Source organism: Gobio gobio (assembly GCF_949357685.1).
Source record: "Gobio gobio genome assembly, chromosome: 7".
Lineage (NCBI taxonomy): Eukaryota > Metazoa > Chordata > Actinopteri > Cypriniformes > Gobionidae > Gobio > Gobio gobio.
The window spans coordinates 35,001,444-35,017,999 of record NC_137103.1 but is presented as its reverse complement, the minus strand read 5'-3'; the positions used below and the strand labels follow the sequence as shown (position 1 = coordinate 35,017,999).

The 16,556-nt window shown below is 36.0% G+C and overlaps 2 protein-coding genes across 2 annotated transcripts; one reads left to right on the top strand and one right to left on the bottom strand.

The window, feature by feature from the left end:
• Positions 1 to 600: 600 nt before the first annotated feature.
• rmp64 (ribonuclease MRP subunit p64) lies at positions 601 to 9,769 on the top strand. The gene is made up of 14 exons (XM_079820698.1): positions 601 to 678; positions 868 to 1,104; positions 1,281 to 1,332; positions 1,804 to 2,012; positions 2,252 to 2,392; positions 3,248 to 3,344; positions 4,138 to 4,292; positions 4,401 to 4,489; positions 4,857 to 4,985; positions 5,090 to 5,167; positions 7,760 to 8,124; positions 8,220 to 8,284; positions 8,434 to 8,654; positions 8,736 to 9,769. Exons 1-14 carry the CDS (start codon positions 664 to 666, stop codon positions 9,061 to 9,063), a joined length of 2,181 nt encoding a protein of 726 aa, XP_079676824.1. The 5' UTR covers positions 601 to 663; the 3' UTR covers positions 9,064 to 9,769.
• Positions 9,770 to 13,239: 3,470 nt separating this feature from the next.
• Positions 13,240 to 16,556, bottom strand: LOC307128754 (uncharacterized protein; the record flags this gene model as incomplete). Its single annotated transcript, XM_079820697.1, has 1 exon — positions 13,240 to 16,556. The coding sequence occupies one exon, from the start codon at positions 16,554 to 16,556 to the stop codon at positions 13,716 to 13,718; it is 2,841 nt and encodes a 946-aa protein (XP_079676823.1). The 3' UTR covers positions 13,240 to 13,715.

Here is a 16,556-nt window from a genome sequence, read left to right as displayed (position 1 = left end):
ATGGCAATGTTGGGTGAAACTGTAATTTAATTACTTTTCCCTTACTCTTATTTTTTCTGTAATTTAATTACAGTTTTTCTGATGTAATTGAATTAAATACTGTGTATATACTGTAGAACAATTGTATATAATACAATAGTGGAATTCAATTAACATCAAAATTAAGTCTAGATGACAATTTCAGACCCCTCCATGATTTCTAAGTGGGAGAACTTGCAAAATAGCAGGGTTCAAATACTTATTTTCCTCACTGTAAATAGTAACTAGTAATTCATTACTTATTTTAGAGTAACTTACCCAACACTGGACATCAACATCACCCAACATCTGTTGTCTATTGTGTTCCCTATCTAACATTTAAAATCGAACAAACTTCCTTTTTGAAAGGCTTTGTGAAGTGTTTCTTTAAAGTAATACAAAAATGACTACTTAATGCAATGACATTCATACATTTTAAGTGTACTCCAAGTGTCCAAATTCCTTCTTTTAACATCTTAACCGAGGCGCATTGCTCACTCCTTTACTTTAGATGGCGCTGTAAACAACGTGATTCAAATGATTCGCATGTTTTGTCCACGTGTGAGAAAATTTTAACCGGGAATTTCGGAGCCCATTGCTTCAACCTATTTTTTTACGGTCTATGCTTCAACCACGCAACCATAAATGGAGTTTTCAGAGGTATTTTCTATATAGAAACATGTATTCCTACTTAGTAACACTTTACACTTTTGCATTAAACAAAGTGGAAAAGAATGAGTGCTTCACTGTGTTTTGTTGCATCTTGTAATGTCAAACTTTACTACGAATTTATTTATGAGAGCTTCGTTTTTGACACTTGAGAGAATTTTAATCAGCGGAATATTACAGGAGAATGTAAGCATCCCGTTCGAGCAGAAAGAGCTGGATGGTGTGTTCACAGTCCCTGCTGAAGTCACCGCGGAATGCACAGCTATGGTGTTGACGCACGGCGCGGGGGGAGACATGCACGTCAAACAGCTGGAGACCCTCGCGCGCGCTCTCGCCTGTGCAGGTGTTCTGTGCCTGCGATTCACCTGCAGGGCGGTGAACTTTAAGTACAGAGTTAGAGTTTATAGCGCCGTTGTGGTAAGCACCACCAAGAACATGTTTGTATTGTAGCTGCATTTTATTATTGTATTGCTATTTAATAATAAAACAAAACTATTTAATATATAATTACTTAAATGCATAATTCATATGAAGAATATTGTTAAGAATATTTTTAAAATTGCATAACTAATTCTCCAACAATAATCCACCAGGATTACATAAAGAGCCATGAGAGATTTGCACCAAACAGCATTTTCTTGGGAGGTAGGGCTCTCTTGCTCTTTTTCCCCCCTCCTCAAACACTCTCTAATGGTATTTTGAGAAGACTGAGAAAGTAGCCTATACCAGGTTTTGTGAGAGATATTAATTTGTTTGTTTGGTCTATTTTTGAAGGAGGAACTGAAAAAATTGCAGATGCTGTTTTGGTTTTTAGAGGCTTTACTTCTCAGAAAGGTTTTTCTATGAAGTATTTCACAGTTTCAAGCTTTTTTTCATAGTGAACAATATTGAATTGTTGTCTGATTTCCTCCTATTCTTATATTATTAGGAATATTAATATATTATTAGGAATACTTTACAGCCAGGATTTACCTGACTTGCCAAGCTTCCAAATATATACAGATCTAGAACAAATTAAGAAATTGATAAATCAATGTTAAGTGGTCTCTTAATTTTTTTCCAGAGCTGTATATATATAATTTCTTTTAAATGTTCTCTCTCTATGTCTATTTCCAGGGCGCTCTATGGGTGCTCGTACAGCCGTTGCTGTGTGTGAACGTGTGCGTAGACAGAAGGATGCAGTCCAGGGTGTTCTGTGTTTGTCATTCCCACTGAATCTACCAGGAAAACCACAAACTTATGTTGAGCGGAGCCGAGGCCTGCTTGCGCTGACGCAAACTTCTGTGCTGTTTGTTTCCGGCACTACAGATAACATGTGTGAACAGGTAAACACAAATGAGGAGTTTTCCATCGATCTGGGGTTTAAATTGAGTAATGGTCATTTTTAAAGTTCTTCCTGTTGGACCTTTAAAAATAATAGTTCACCCAAAAATAAGAAATCTTTCATCATTTCATTTTATTTATTTTTTTTTGTGGGTAAACTAGCCCTTTAGCTTGAAGTTTTTAAACAATTCTTTCATATTTATATTACTTGATGAAATGCAATCCTTTGCTTGCTTTTCAGACACTTCTACAAAATATTATGCACACCATGAAATGCCCTTCTGCCGTTCACTGGGTCAAGGATGCGAACCATGGACTCAAAGTACGTGGCAGAACAGAAGAATCAGTACTGGAGGAAGTCAATCCACAGATTATTGCATGGGTACTTCAACACAAATGAAATGTGCGTTTATAAATAAATAAATATGATGATTACTGTTGGATGAAAGAAGATGGTGAGAAACTGAGCCTGACCATCTGTACCTCATTATGTTAACTGCATTACAGATCATTTATATAGGAATAATAAAGATCGTAATATTTAAAAATGTTTTGTTTGTTTTCAGAAACACAACAATTGGCATTATGACCATTAATACTTTATTTATTTTGGGTAATATTTGGGCAGGTGCATTATATATATATTATATATATATATATATATATATATATATATATATATAAGATCACATTGCTGGGGGAACTTATTAAAAGTAAATGTGCTTCAACCTAGTATTATTTGAGGGGTGAGCACACTTGCGTAAGCAATTTATTTATTTTTAATTTTGTATTTGTTAGATGAATTTTGTTTCAATATTACATTAAAAGTGGAAAAGATGATGCCTGTTTTTACATCTCTTACAGTTTGATGGCTTTTGTAAAAACTGTATTTAAAAAAAAATAATTGATTAATTAGTCCCTAATTATATGTTGTGTGCCACACATGCTTTTTTTGTGTATTTTTTTTAATGCTTTTAGTGACAAATCCCACAATTAAATACAAAATAACAATAATAATTACAGAAAGGGAATCAGAAAAAGAAATATAATATAAATAATAATACAAAATAAATAAAATAAACAATAAAAATGAAAAACTATAAACATAGGGGTAATAAAATCAAAATGGTCCTTAAAAAGCCCCGCATTTGAATGCTGTGTATGTACCTTTAGGAACTATGACGTAATCGTACGAACAAGCTTATGATTGGCTGATTCTCTCTCGAGTCCCCGGTAGTCAACTGTAAACATGGCGCAGGAACCTTGGAATAAAACTAATATTCCGTTTCCAAGTGCTGTTTCTTCGATTCGAATCCCCTCTACTGGTTCAACTGGTATGTTCTAATATTTTAACCCATATATTTACTAGACTTTACTATAAAGTGCTCATACACGGTATGTAAATACATTTAAAGCGAACAGTGTGTTTTCCTGCTGCAGATCTGAACACGTGGGTCCGTTAGAGTCATGTGAAATGTTGCACATGTGAGATTGTAGCCAGTGAAAAGCATTTAACTCGAAACTTTTGATTTAATCAGACGGTCACGTTGTCCCATGCAAGACTTGTTTACTAGTGTTAGTGTAGTCTTCTGCATATTATCTTTTTATTGTTTATTGTGTATTATGTGCAAGTTGTTTGGTGTACGTACTGTATATAATTCTGTCACTACAGTACACCAGACGACTGATCTTAATTAAAGGGATAGTTCGCCCAAAAATGAAAATTCTGTCATAATTTTGTCACTGTCAAGTTGTTCCAAACCTGTATAAATTTCTCTGTTCTGCTGAACACCATGGAAGGTATTTGGAAGAATGTTTGTAACCAAGCAGATCTCGGCAGCCATTGAATCCCATAGAAGGGACAAAAAATACTATGGCTCAATGGTTGTCACTAGTCAATGGCTGGTTACAAACATTTTCCCAAATATCTTGCATTGTGTTCAGAAGAACAAATACATTTATACAGGTTTTTATACATGTTTGGGACAACTTCAGCGTGACAAAATGACAGAATTTTCATTTTTGGGTGAACAATCCCTTTAAGTAACTATCCCGTGTGTAGTGTGACACTTCAAAAACATCAGCTAAATGACATAAGTTAACTTTTGTTGATGTTTCTCTGTCTAGATAGCTTGATTAAAGATCTGCTGGCTGACTGTGAGAAAGTGTTGACCCTGTTATGTAGTGAAGTTCTGCAGACAGAAATCCGTGTGCTCTATGAGCTACTTTACGTTTTGAACAACTGCTTCAGACAACACAAGCCATTCCGAGCATTAAAACAGGTGGGAACCCATATGCATATAACATGTTATTGCATAATTATTCCATGTCCATGATAAAATCCCTATTATTCATTTATATGAAATTTATGAAATATGCATCATCTGCAGGTTGAACAATGTGTAAACCGCTTGAAAGAGATGAAGTTACAAGCAGCAGTAGAAGATCTGCAGGAACTGTGTCCAACCATATTTCAGAGGTACGGTGTAGGTTAAAGCCCCATGAAATCTAAATTTACCACTCTTATTTTTTTAAGGAATATTGCTGTGTTTATTATAAATGATTTATCAGTGCACACCATTTTTTTTATTTTATTCATGTGCTTTCGAAATCTTATCAAAATCACTTCCCATCCTTCTTGCAAGGGCATCGCTTCTCTTCTCTGATGATGTGCTTACTGGCACAATGGCGGGACAATCTGTCATTCACATGAGATCATGGCAATAGCAAACCACAGCCATCCAATCAATTTCAGATGAACAAAATCAATTCCCGGCCTACACCTTTTCTTGTTCATTTCACTTGTATGTCACAAGTTTTTAGAATGCGTGTTTGTTTCTGCGCAGTGATGCTGGCATAGAGGTTGGCGAGTGTGACGTTCCCAGTCAGCCCATGTTGGAGTGGTTCTGTCTCAAACTACTTGGAGCCTCCAGCCTTTTAGGCCGAACGCTGGAGCGGTGCACCCAAGCTTTCATGTATCCTAAATGTTCACATTCACAACCATTTACTTTGGTTTGAAAACGTATAAAAGTATGATAGAAGAACTGTGCATGGCTGTGATCCTTCACACCCCAATTAGACTGACACGACAGCACCTACAGCTACGGGAGTTCATTGTGCTGAATACGGTGATGCTCAGCATGCTCAGTCGCCTCTGGTGAGTTTATGTAACAGTATAATCTGCCATGTCACTGATATTTTTGATATGGTATAGAAATGCTAAGTTGGGGAAACTGCATGGAGGGAGCAAATTTTCATATTTCTGTGCAAAATTGATGGTTGGAATTTGGATCAAGCATATTGATTCGACTCGATGTTGTATTTTGTACTTTTGGTACCTTTTTTAATCATATTTTATGGACAAATTTAGGTACCTAGAAGTGAGCTAAAGCAATGTCCCTTTCCCTTTTTTAGGTTAGTATTAGTTCTTTAAATGATGTTGAAAATGGTGATAAGAATTGACAATGAAAATTTCGATGGTATCAAAAAGTTTGCTATAACCTTATTTAAAGAAAAAATAACTATATTGTGATGTATATCATTATGGTGAAATAAAATTAAGATTTTGATTATATTGTCCACTCCTACTCGAATCCATATTTGCAATGCCTCCGGGCAGCTATTTTGGGCATCCAAGACCAAGTCCTATCTACTTGAATGGGGGAATCCTGAAATCTCCAAAACTGCTTGTTATACTCCCACTTAAATAACATATTCAAATCAGCAACCAGAGGTGGACAGTAACTAAGTACATTTACTTGAGTGCTGTACTTAAATACACTTACTGTACTGTACACTTTTTGAGTATCTGTACTTTCCTTGAGTAGTAGTTTTTCTGGAAACTTATGACTTTTACTTCACTACATTTGAAAGACATATCGTACTTTTTACTCCACTACATTTCTATCAAGGCCCTCGAAGTAGAAAGTCATAGCCGCTTTGAAAGTCAGTGGATGATTTGTTTTCTTCTTTAAAACGTGATTTTTATTGCAGACAGCCTATCAGTTATCACTCTTGTAGGATCATATGAAGTTCAATGATTTCCAAGTATTTTTTTGAACACCAATCAATTGATGGCAAAATAGAAGGCGGCAGTTCCCAGATGCAGTGCGCGCAACCATGGTCATACTTAAAAGTTATAATTCAGAAGAGCAGACGTGGATAAGTCTGAAAAAGTGCGACGACACGAAAGTGTACACAGAAAGCTGCCTCTCAGACGCCAGACCTCAAGTACTGAATTTTAGTCTATTGAATCTACTAAAATCTTATTAAAGTCAATTAAAACTAGACTAAAACTAAAACAATTCAGATGCCTAAAATGTTAGTCAAAAGACTGACTAAAACTAAATCAAAATTTGCTGTCAAAATTAACACTGGTATGAAATATGGTCGGTCAAAGGATTTTGATAGATTTAACCGCCAAGTTGCCATAGCCATGTGGATACAACGCTAACGCATAGGTAACGTTCGACAATGATGTTAGTTAGCATGCAAAAACCATGTAGTTGGGCTAAAACTGTTAGCTGAAGTCCTTTCAGAAATATGTTTTTACATAATCCTGTCAAATAAACACAATGTAGAAACCTTTCTTTTCGAGTATGAATTTGACTTTGATAAGAGCTTTGTAACTTTTAAACACGTTTTTAAATGAGTTCAAGGTATGCTAGCATGTCAGATGGAGCATGACTGGCTTAAACCATCATGATGGAACAGCGTGCATTCATACAACAATGCAACAATAATAAAATAATGCGTTTACTTTTACTTTTGATACTTAAGTACTTTTAAAAGCAAGTACTTCTGTACTTTTACTTAAGTAAGAATCTATCTTTACAACTTTCTCTGGTAATGGAATTATATTTAACCAATAGTACTTTTACTTTTACTCAAGTAATGGAGTTGTGTACTTTGTCCACCTCTGTCAGCAACTAAATCTGACACTATCTCATAAATGTTGTTTCTTATGGTCAAATAGCTTTAAAAAAGCTTGTATCCCATGCTTATGTCTCAGGACTATTTCTATGGCAAGCGGAGCATTTTATCGCAGCTGCAGTGATGTGATGACTTTACCTTTACCATTGGCCGTTGGTTCTTTTATTTAGAAGGTGGGACTTCTATATTGTGCGTTGCACTTTCTCGTATTCATAGTAATATGAGTAATATGACACTGTCTTGGTATGTCTGACAAATCTGACGAAACCCCCTTTTGGGGATGCCCTCATTTGTAAAAGTAAAGTTAAAGTACATTTAGAAATCTGAAAGTGTTCTGTTAAGGTGCATCACATTTACCGTTTTTTATTTTTGTCAGATTTCTGCGTGTGAAAGCAAGTCATTTCGACCGGAATTTGCCACATTGACCAACAGAAAGCTGTTTGATTTGAAATTGTCTTCTTTGTAAGATGGCTGCATTGCTAATCAATGGACCTTTTTTAGCCTAGGATATTTAGCAGAAATGTTGCTAACGTGACCACACCTTTAGGGTTTTGGTAGGGTTAGGTTTTAGTATTTACAACTAGCTGAGCTGTATAAAAACAATAGAAGTCTATGGAAAGTCCCCATTTAGATAGATAGGTGTGTGTGAGCATGTATGTTTAGCATGAAATGAAAAAACTAAATGTTAAGAATTGTTTAAAAAAATATTCTGAATGTTTTAAACCTTTCCTGGACAATGAATAATGTGCAATGAATATAATTCTGGGATAATGCTTTTTCATATATGTTTTTATTATTTTATCACTTTTTTTGCTAGGGTGTTCTTCAGAGGTATTCTGAGAGCCCTCATCCCCATGTACAAAAGAGCCACTGAACTCCTCCAGAAGGTGTCACAGTCCAAACCCATGGCCTACCTAACCGACTTCACCCTGCCCGGGGACCTGAAAGACTTCCTGTGCCTCCCACAGACTGATCTACTGATGGAAGAAGGCACCAAAGACTTTTTAAAGGACCCAAGAGGGCCAAGAAAGTCCAAACTGTCTGTCCTTTCCAGGTTGTTTGAGGACAAAGGGCAAGAAGAAAATAATGTACAAGAGAGTGAGATGATGCCAATATTTTCTGCTGGTCATGAGGAAGGTTCTAGTCTGGATCTGGGGACTGCAGTTTTAGAGCGACAGCCAGGTTTTTGGGTTTTCTTACCAATTTTGATTTTGTGTATTTTATATACTTTGCTTTTACTGTATATGTAATCCAATTTGCTTGTTGTAATTCTTCAGATCTCTCATCCTATGGACCGGACATGACGGTTGTGCTTCAACAATCGTGTAAAACCACCAAACAGGTATTTGATCTTGATTTGTATTTTGTCAGTGACTAGTGCTGGGATGCTGCCATATGAGAGAACAAGCTGAAGTACATTTTTGATGAAAATGATATGCTGACATATTCATAGAAAAGCAGTCATGGGTTAATTTTGATGCAACGTTGCAGCCACAGATGACATTGGACATCTCAAGCCAAATTGCAGTCTGTCAGAAAAGGAAATTCTTGAAGTCACTGGAGAAGGTGTCCTCGTTCAGAAGCATGGCTGCCCATCTGAAGGAAGTGATGCACTGGTGCCAGAGCTGCAAGTTTCATCGAGAACGCAAGCACCTGGCCTTCTTGGGCCTGAAGTGTCTGAGGATGGAAAGTCTGGAAGCTGAAGGTGTCAGGTACATAAAAATACTGTAAATGAAATCCGTATTTATGAGTCCTTTTTAGCAGGTGTGTCTAATCATGTTTTTTAAATTCAGGGTTGAGAAGAGATTGAAGAAGATTAAGTTAGAAGTTCACAAGGCATTGTTGCATCAAAAGACTTTCCCACCAAAACGTCGCCTCAGAACCTTCGTGACACGCAATAGAACTGCCAGATCCAGTTGTGCATTTTCCAGGAGATGCTCTAGAACAGTTAAAAACTTGTCTGTGTCATTGAAACACAAGAGGACCTGCAGCGAACCACAACAATTCTCAAAAAAAGAAGTGTCAAGAAACAATATGGCACCTGGAGCTAAGGAAAAAAAAATTGACTCCAAAAGGCCAAGGAATGATATAGATGATATCTTTGAATTCTTTGGATTTTAATGTTCATATTGTAGGTTGAATGCATGAATTGTTTTATTATTTTTTTTAAAACCTAGGCACAAAAACTAACCTCTGATCACTGTGGGGAAAAAAGTTGAAAGAAATTGCTTCCTATACTGTATGTGATCTGATGTGATTGTCATATTTTTTCTGCCTAATTTCAACTTTCTATGGAAATAATGTATGACAAATGTTCTTCGAATTCTATTGCATGAAATGTGGAAATTCAGAGAAAACCTGTAAGAAAGTTTGTGTCTTTAATTGCTTAATTTATAATCTGAAGATTGGTTGCATAGGGTGTTAATGACCCTTAAGGAAATAAATCTAAAACCGTACCCATTTTTTTTTTTTTTTTAACCAAATTTTCTATTTATACAGTTGCAAGAAAAACGAAGTGAAATAAGAATTTCACTTGTAGAATCTGAATATGTTTAACCCTTGTGTTATGTTGCGGGTCAATTTGACCCGTTTTGATTTTTAAGTTGTCAGAAATATCAGTTAACCTGTTTTTTTTTCTTAAAATTTTGTGACTTTTTCTCATTTAGGGTCATGAACATGCATGCAAAGTTTCAACACGCTGATGTGTTTTGACATATACACACACATTTACTGTTACGTTCGTGATGTTCACGGATCAATTTGACCCGCATATTTTAATGTTCTAAGGCAATTGTAGAGACCCAAAATAATAAAATTTCTTGGTTATATTTTGTTATTTTAGTTTTTTACTAACCTATGAAGCTAAAAAAATTAGCTTTTCCCCATTTTTTCAATACAGAAATATTTTTTGTATGCCACAAATGGTAAAAATTAGCTATAATTTCTTTTTTCAATCTATCTGAAATACTATCTAACCTACATTGTTTTTCTTGAAATTGTGTGACCTTTTCTCATTTAGGGTCATTAACATGCATGCAAAGTTTCAACATGATAATGCGTTGTGAAATGTGCATATCAAAATTGTATACACTCTTGCTGTTTGTGGGTCAATTTGACCCGTATAGGACAGATATTCAAAAGCAACTGTACAGACACAAAATACAAAACACTTTGTGCATCTCAGAGCTCTTCAACTATTAACAACTTCATGAAGCAGTGTTTTGAAATCGGCCATCACTGTATAAGTCGTAAAAGTAAAGTTTAAAACAAGTTATAGAAGTTTATGAACATGAAAATATATAACATATATATTTTTATATTTTATATAAAATATACATTTTACAAAACATGTTAAATTCTAAAACCTCAAGAAAATCAAAGCTAAATATCTGAACAAATTCTGTACCAAATTTTAGGTTGATATCTCAAAAAAAAAAAAACGTTTATGTGTGCAGTACCAACGTTTTCCACTAGATGACATGTAGACTCTTCGATTTCCATATATGGTTTGAGTGATCTGAACGTTATATTTTCATACTTTTCAAAATATCTATGAAGTAGACATCCTATTGAGAAGTAGTTTGGGCAGTAATGTTAATATTTGATTTGAATTCAATCTCTAAAATGCATATAAAAAAAACATATGGAAAGAGTCAAAACGTGCGTTATAGTTTGGTACCGCATCACAAATGACGAATCTATCGCTATTTATCTGTCATCTCTTTTGAAAATCAGTCACCAAATATGAAAATTAGAGTCTGAAAGCTTTAAAATGCTATATAGTTGGTCAAGATTTCTTTAGGTTTAGACTAAGATAGTATTGTTCTAAATGTATAAAGGCAAGTGTCCTAAGGGCCAATCTTAAAAATAAAAATGGTTAAAAGTATTTTTATAAATCGTAAATTCAGATATTTATTCTTTGTAATGTGTGAAAAGTATTGATATTAAAAGTTAATTGTTTGTACCTGATTGTATGTGTTTTTTCATAGTGTGATTTTTGGGGAATTGTATTGAATCCAATTAGGGTCAATTTGACCCGGACCATAAGGAGTGTAACCAGAAATCGAACAGTGCACGAGGGTTAACAAAATAAGAGATCTTTCAAAATACTTATTTTTTATTTAGTGCTGTCCTTACTAAGATATTTTACATAAAAATGTTTACATATAGTCCACAAGACAAAAAAAAGGGGGAAAAAAGCTGCATTTATAAAAATTACCTTTTTCAAAGGTTAATACCATGTCATTACCTGGATGACCCACAACAATTCAGTGATGTTCTAGAAGGAAACCCGATGCATTAAAAGTTGGGGGGTGAAACTTTTGAACAGGATGATGTCCAAATTTTTCTTATTTTGTTTAAATATAGTTTTTTTATTTTATTTAGTACTGCCCTTCAGAAGCTACTTTGTTTCCCGGAAGACAAATTAAGTACAATTTACCTTGATATTCAAATTCAAAAAGCCTTTTCTCCCTGGCTCTTAATGCATCGTGTTTCCTTCTAGAGCAGGGGTCTCCAAAATCGGTCCTGTAGGGCCACTGTCCTGCAGAGTTTAGCTCCAACCCCAAAGAAACACACCTGAACCAGCTAATCAGTGTCTTACAAGGCCCTAGTAAGACATGGGTTAGCTGGTTCAGGTGAGTTTAATTGGGGTTGGAGACCCCCGTTCTAGAGCATCAGTGAATGTTTCAACCTTGTAATAGTTGTGTCCCTCGATTGTCCGCAGTGTGAAAACATGGTTCTGAAAATCATACAGTCACTGCTGGAAAGGGTCCATATGCGAAATATGCTGAGAAACTGAAGACTTTTTGGGACCTGGGGCCCGTTTCAGAAAGAAGGATAAGTGAAAACTCTGAGTATGTCAACCCTGAAATGAGAATACCATGGTAACTAACTCTGTGAACCTAACTGCGAGTGTGTTTTCCAAAGCTAACTATGGGCGCAAATTCTGTCGTAACTAATGGAGTTCAATGGAACTTGCGACCATAGTTTGATAACTGTGCTTTTGGGAAACACACCCCTGGTCTGGAGCAGGCTTTCTTCAGTAAACCCTTTTTCTTTCAGTCTCCGCTGCCTTTTAAAGCTTAAGCGATGTTTAAATGCGTCATCCATTCATTTACGCTGCAAAAATGCTTTTCTTACTGAGTATTATTTGAGTCTTTTTTCAAGTACTAATATATCTAAAAAAAAAAAAAAATACAAGATACATTTTCTATATAAGAAATGAATAAACTAAGTGCATTTTTAAAATTATCTGCCAGTGAGGTAAGAAAAATCTTAATGCAAATGGAAACAAGAATATTTTTCTTATTCTTATTCCCATTGGCAGATAACTTGCTAAATAAGGGTTAGGGTGGGTTAGTTTTTTTTTTTTTTTGCCATATCCACATGCATCTTTGAGCGGTAGCATTTTTAAATGGTAGTTTCATTACCCTAATTAAGAAATGTAACAGGTTGGATTAGAGAACATTTATGATAACCTAGCATTAGACTGTGGAAAAAGCGGCTGCACATTGAAATAGACACTGAATGATATTTATTTAATAAGTCAAATGTTTGTCGAGTCGTGTAGCTTAGACCCATGAACCTTTTATGCTTACCTGATTGAATTGTGTTTTTATGCTTCATTTGTAGCTACTACCACTTTTTTTTTTTTTTTTGCCCATGGGATAGGCTACTATGCAAATGAATATTAGTTCAATAACGTCTCGGTTACGTATGTAACCCTCGTTCCCTGAAGAAGGGAACGGAGACGTACGAATTGGGATCCCAATTCGTCGGTCAGTTCCGACATACGTCGAACGTGACCGACTGAAAGTGAACTTACCGATCTGCCATTTTTCACCTCTGATGTTATAACAGCGATTAAGAATTAAACTTACACATTGACTCTGAAGTATGTGGACTTGTTTTTGTTGGGGGCTGTTGCCATGGTGAATCAGAGCTCATATTGATCATGGCTTTTCATAGTCTTTTTATAAATTCAGCTATTTTTGTCTTATGTAAAATATCTTATTCAGGATAGGACTAACTAACAAAATTATGTGCATTTTGTATTATGTCTCTTATTTTGTTAAAAATTATTCACAGATTCTGCAAAGGGTTCACATACTTTTTCTTACAACTGTAGCCTAAATGGTAATTTGTCAAATTCATTAGTTTTTTTTAAATCATGTACTCAAGATTTCAACAACACAAAAAGGATACGAAAGTTGTGCTGTGTGTGTAGTGATGTGTGATCAGATTTAACCTGCACATGCTTCCAGTTTAATAATACGAAGACAAAATAGTAGAGAACAAGTTTCTTTAAAGCCCACCCCACTGAGAAAGATGATACATGAACTGAAACTTATTTGTACAAACACATGGGTCAAAATATCTCCTGAGTGCAGCACATATCTGATCAGCGCATTCAGAAATAGTCTGAGGTTGAGATGTTTTATCAGAAAAGGATATTTCAGACTTTTCAGTAGTTGCACCAAACATCAGTTTATGTATGTTTAAAGTGTGCTACATTTTTAAAGATGCAATAGTTAACTCTTGTCACAGCCACATTTAGTCAGTGAATCATATTTGACATTACACAATAAGCATATAAAAAGTAAATACAAAATGGTCATTACATGTAAATGTATTTCTTATCAATTTGTCAGTTGAGTTAAAAAAAAGAAAAGAAAAAATGTTCCATTAGTCATCTTGATTGAACTTTCAATGGAATTTTGCTCACTTTGTATTTTTAAGCAGCTTTACAATGTAGGCTATTGAAACAAAGTCTAGTTGGCTTTATTAGAGCTGAGTTTACACCACAACCTGTTCCAGAATGCCTCATGCATCTTCATGTCCTGTGGCCAGTCTAAATAGGTTCTAGTTTTTACCAGCCGGGCCAATCTATGATGGGAGGATAGCAAACGAGACGGAATCATTTCTAGGAAGACAAGGATAAGAATGTCCCTGTGTTCTACCTGGAGCCTGGAGGTGGCCAGCTGCATCTCCAAAGAACACCAGTTGCTATAGAGGTAGTTGCGACTGACGAGACAAAGAGTCTGGCGACTTGCGTAGATGCTGTCCGTGATGTTTTCCACAATGTCTACTCCCAACTGAAAGTCCCGACTGTGCAGACAGAGACGCAAAAACGGAGGGCCGCGGCGCTCCAAGTTCGGAAGAAGTTCCTCCATGACCCATTGTTCATCCTTACCGCTGTAAGACACGAAAACATCGTAGCGGTACTGATGTTTACCATTCACACGCAAAGCCTCTCGGAACCATCCACTAGTGATGTGATAGAAAGGCGCAATGTATTGGCCTGCAAACTTATACGACAGCACCACAATAATAAAGATACACAAAAAGGCAGAGGTGGAGACAAAGAACACAAATTCGATTTCAAATGAGCAGTTCTCCTTAGCATAACCAATAAAGTTGAGGTGGTCAATTCCATTGTCAGTCAAACACTGCAGCTCTTTCATGGTGGGGTTGAACATGTAAACCTGCACCTTCCTGTTGTCCTTCACCCACGAGACCATCCACGCATTATCACAACTGCAGTACAGACCCAAGCCCTGAACATGGAGGTATTTTAAACTAGTGAGATGTTCCACCAAGTTTTGAAGAATGTTGACGTTATCTTTTGGAACGAAAACAAGACGTGTCAGTGCCTTTAAATCTTTAGTCAGACTTCCATCCAGAAAGAAGAATCTGCAGTTCGCCAGGATCAGCGTCTTGAGTTTTGTCAGATTGTGAAACATTACGGCCAAGTTTGGTTGCTTAGTTAAATCAATGTTTTCCAGTTTTAAGGTTTTTAAATGAACAAGCTGATTGATATCAGCCAAATCTCCGATATCTTCTGAGAACATTGAATTCAATTCCAGACTGACGACTGATCGGACATATTTCCCGATGAATTCATTTCCACAGCTCACATATGATGCATTTATCTGAAGTGTGACTACAGATGTCAAGAGTGAACTGTTGCAGTCCTCAATGGTCACATACTGACCTTTGATTTGGAAGTTTAGGGCCTGATCCAGTGTAGTATTACTCCCGACCACAAGCTGCATTGGTCTCAGGCCTGAGCTAATTAAAATATTGCTCAAATTATATGGAATTATCCCAAATATTTCAGATAAATTCAGCTTGATCAGTGACATGCCAGGTGGGAAGTTCAGATCTCCCAGAAGAAGTGTGCCAAGGTTAATTAGATGTCCAAATGATTCAGGTTCGATATGAATTATAGGATTTCCTTGGAGATCTAGGACCATCAGTTTATATAAACCACTGAATGTGTGTTGATGAATGTAGGATAACTTGTTGCCACAGAAATATAGCTCTTTCAAATTGTTCAATCCAACGAAAGCAAAATCTTCAACGTTAGAAATGGTACTTATGGATAAATCTAGAGTTTCAAGATCTGTGAAACATATGAATTGGTGGTAAACTATCTTATCCATCTTATTTGCGCTTAGAATCATTACGGAAATCTGTTTGACTATCTGTGGCAGTGAAGAACAAAGAGATTGGAAATCATTTGGTCTAAGCGCATGCTTCCTTATTTGAATAAAAGTGAGGTTCCTGAAAACCTGAAAGAACAAATATACGTCTAAGATTTCAATCTCATCCAGATTATTAAGCATAATGTTCTTAACATCTTCACAGCCACCTGAGATATTAGTAGGAGTCAGTGGCAAGATAGCAGAATAATAATAAAATTGTAAAGTCTCAATCGAATATAACTTTGCTGCTGTACACAAGTCATCAAAGTAAAGTACATCCAACACCACGGCAATCAAATGATTGATTTTATATACTCCAATTAAAGAAAGATCTTTGAGGAAACCTGCTTTTGAATTGGATACAAAATCAAATACGGACAGATTTCCAAACATTTCCAAAGCTCCCTCATCTATATGCTCTAATTTTCCCAGATTCAGATGAACCTTTTCAATATTTAACACAGTAGATATGTAACTATGAGAGGTGTTGAAAACTGAGCAGTTTGGGTACTGAAGTCTATTTAATGAATCTTCTTCTAGATTAAACTGCTTCAGTGACTTTACATTTGTCAGTCGACACAGAACCTCCGATACATCCTTCAAACACGCATTAAATATGCATAATGTTTGCAAGTGAGGAATCGTTTCAAAAACATTTGATGCCAATAATGATAATTTATATTGTGAAAGAAACAAACTGTTAAGTGAGGGAAAGCGACTGAAATCAAGAGCTACCTCACAACAGGCTTCTGCAGCCGAGTAAAATAATCTTAATGAAGTTACATTTGTCAAACCATTAAAAGCTTCCGGAGGGATCTCTGAAAAACATCCAATTATTTCAAGGTAATCCAGAGAAGCAAATCGGGCAAACGAGTCTGGAGCCAAGGCACCGTGGCAGTCTCGATCCATTTGAATGCAGAGGTTCTGTAAGTTTGATGGCAGTCCACGCAGGTCTTCTTTAATGTCAGTGACATGATGGCATTTGGCCGTGTTTGGTTTTCCAGCACAGACTTGGACAGTTAGAAAGTCTTCCACATCACTGTAGAAAATACATTTACCAGCAGACCAAGACGAAACGCGTGGCGTCTGCAGAAATAGTATTAGAAATGAGAACAGAAGCATCAT

Coding starts and splice junctions, on each gene's coding strand:
- rmp64 (XM_079820698.1), top strand. Junction 2,013..2,251: donor CAGATAACATGTGTGAACAG/GTAAACACAAAT, acceptor CTTGCTTTTCAG/ACACTTCTACAAAATATTAT. Junction 8,125..8,219: donor AGTTTTAGAGCGACAGCCAG/GTTTTTGGGTTT, acceptor GTAATTCTTCAG/ATCTCTCATCCTATGGACCG.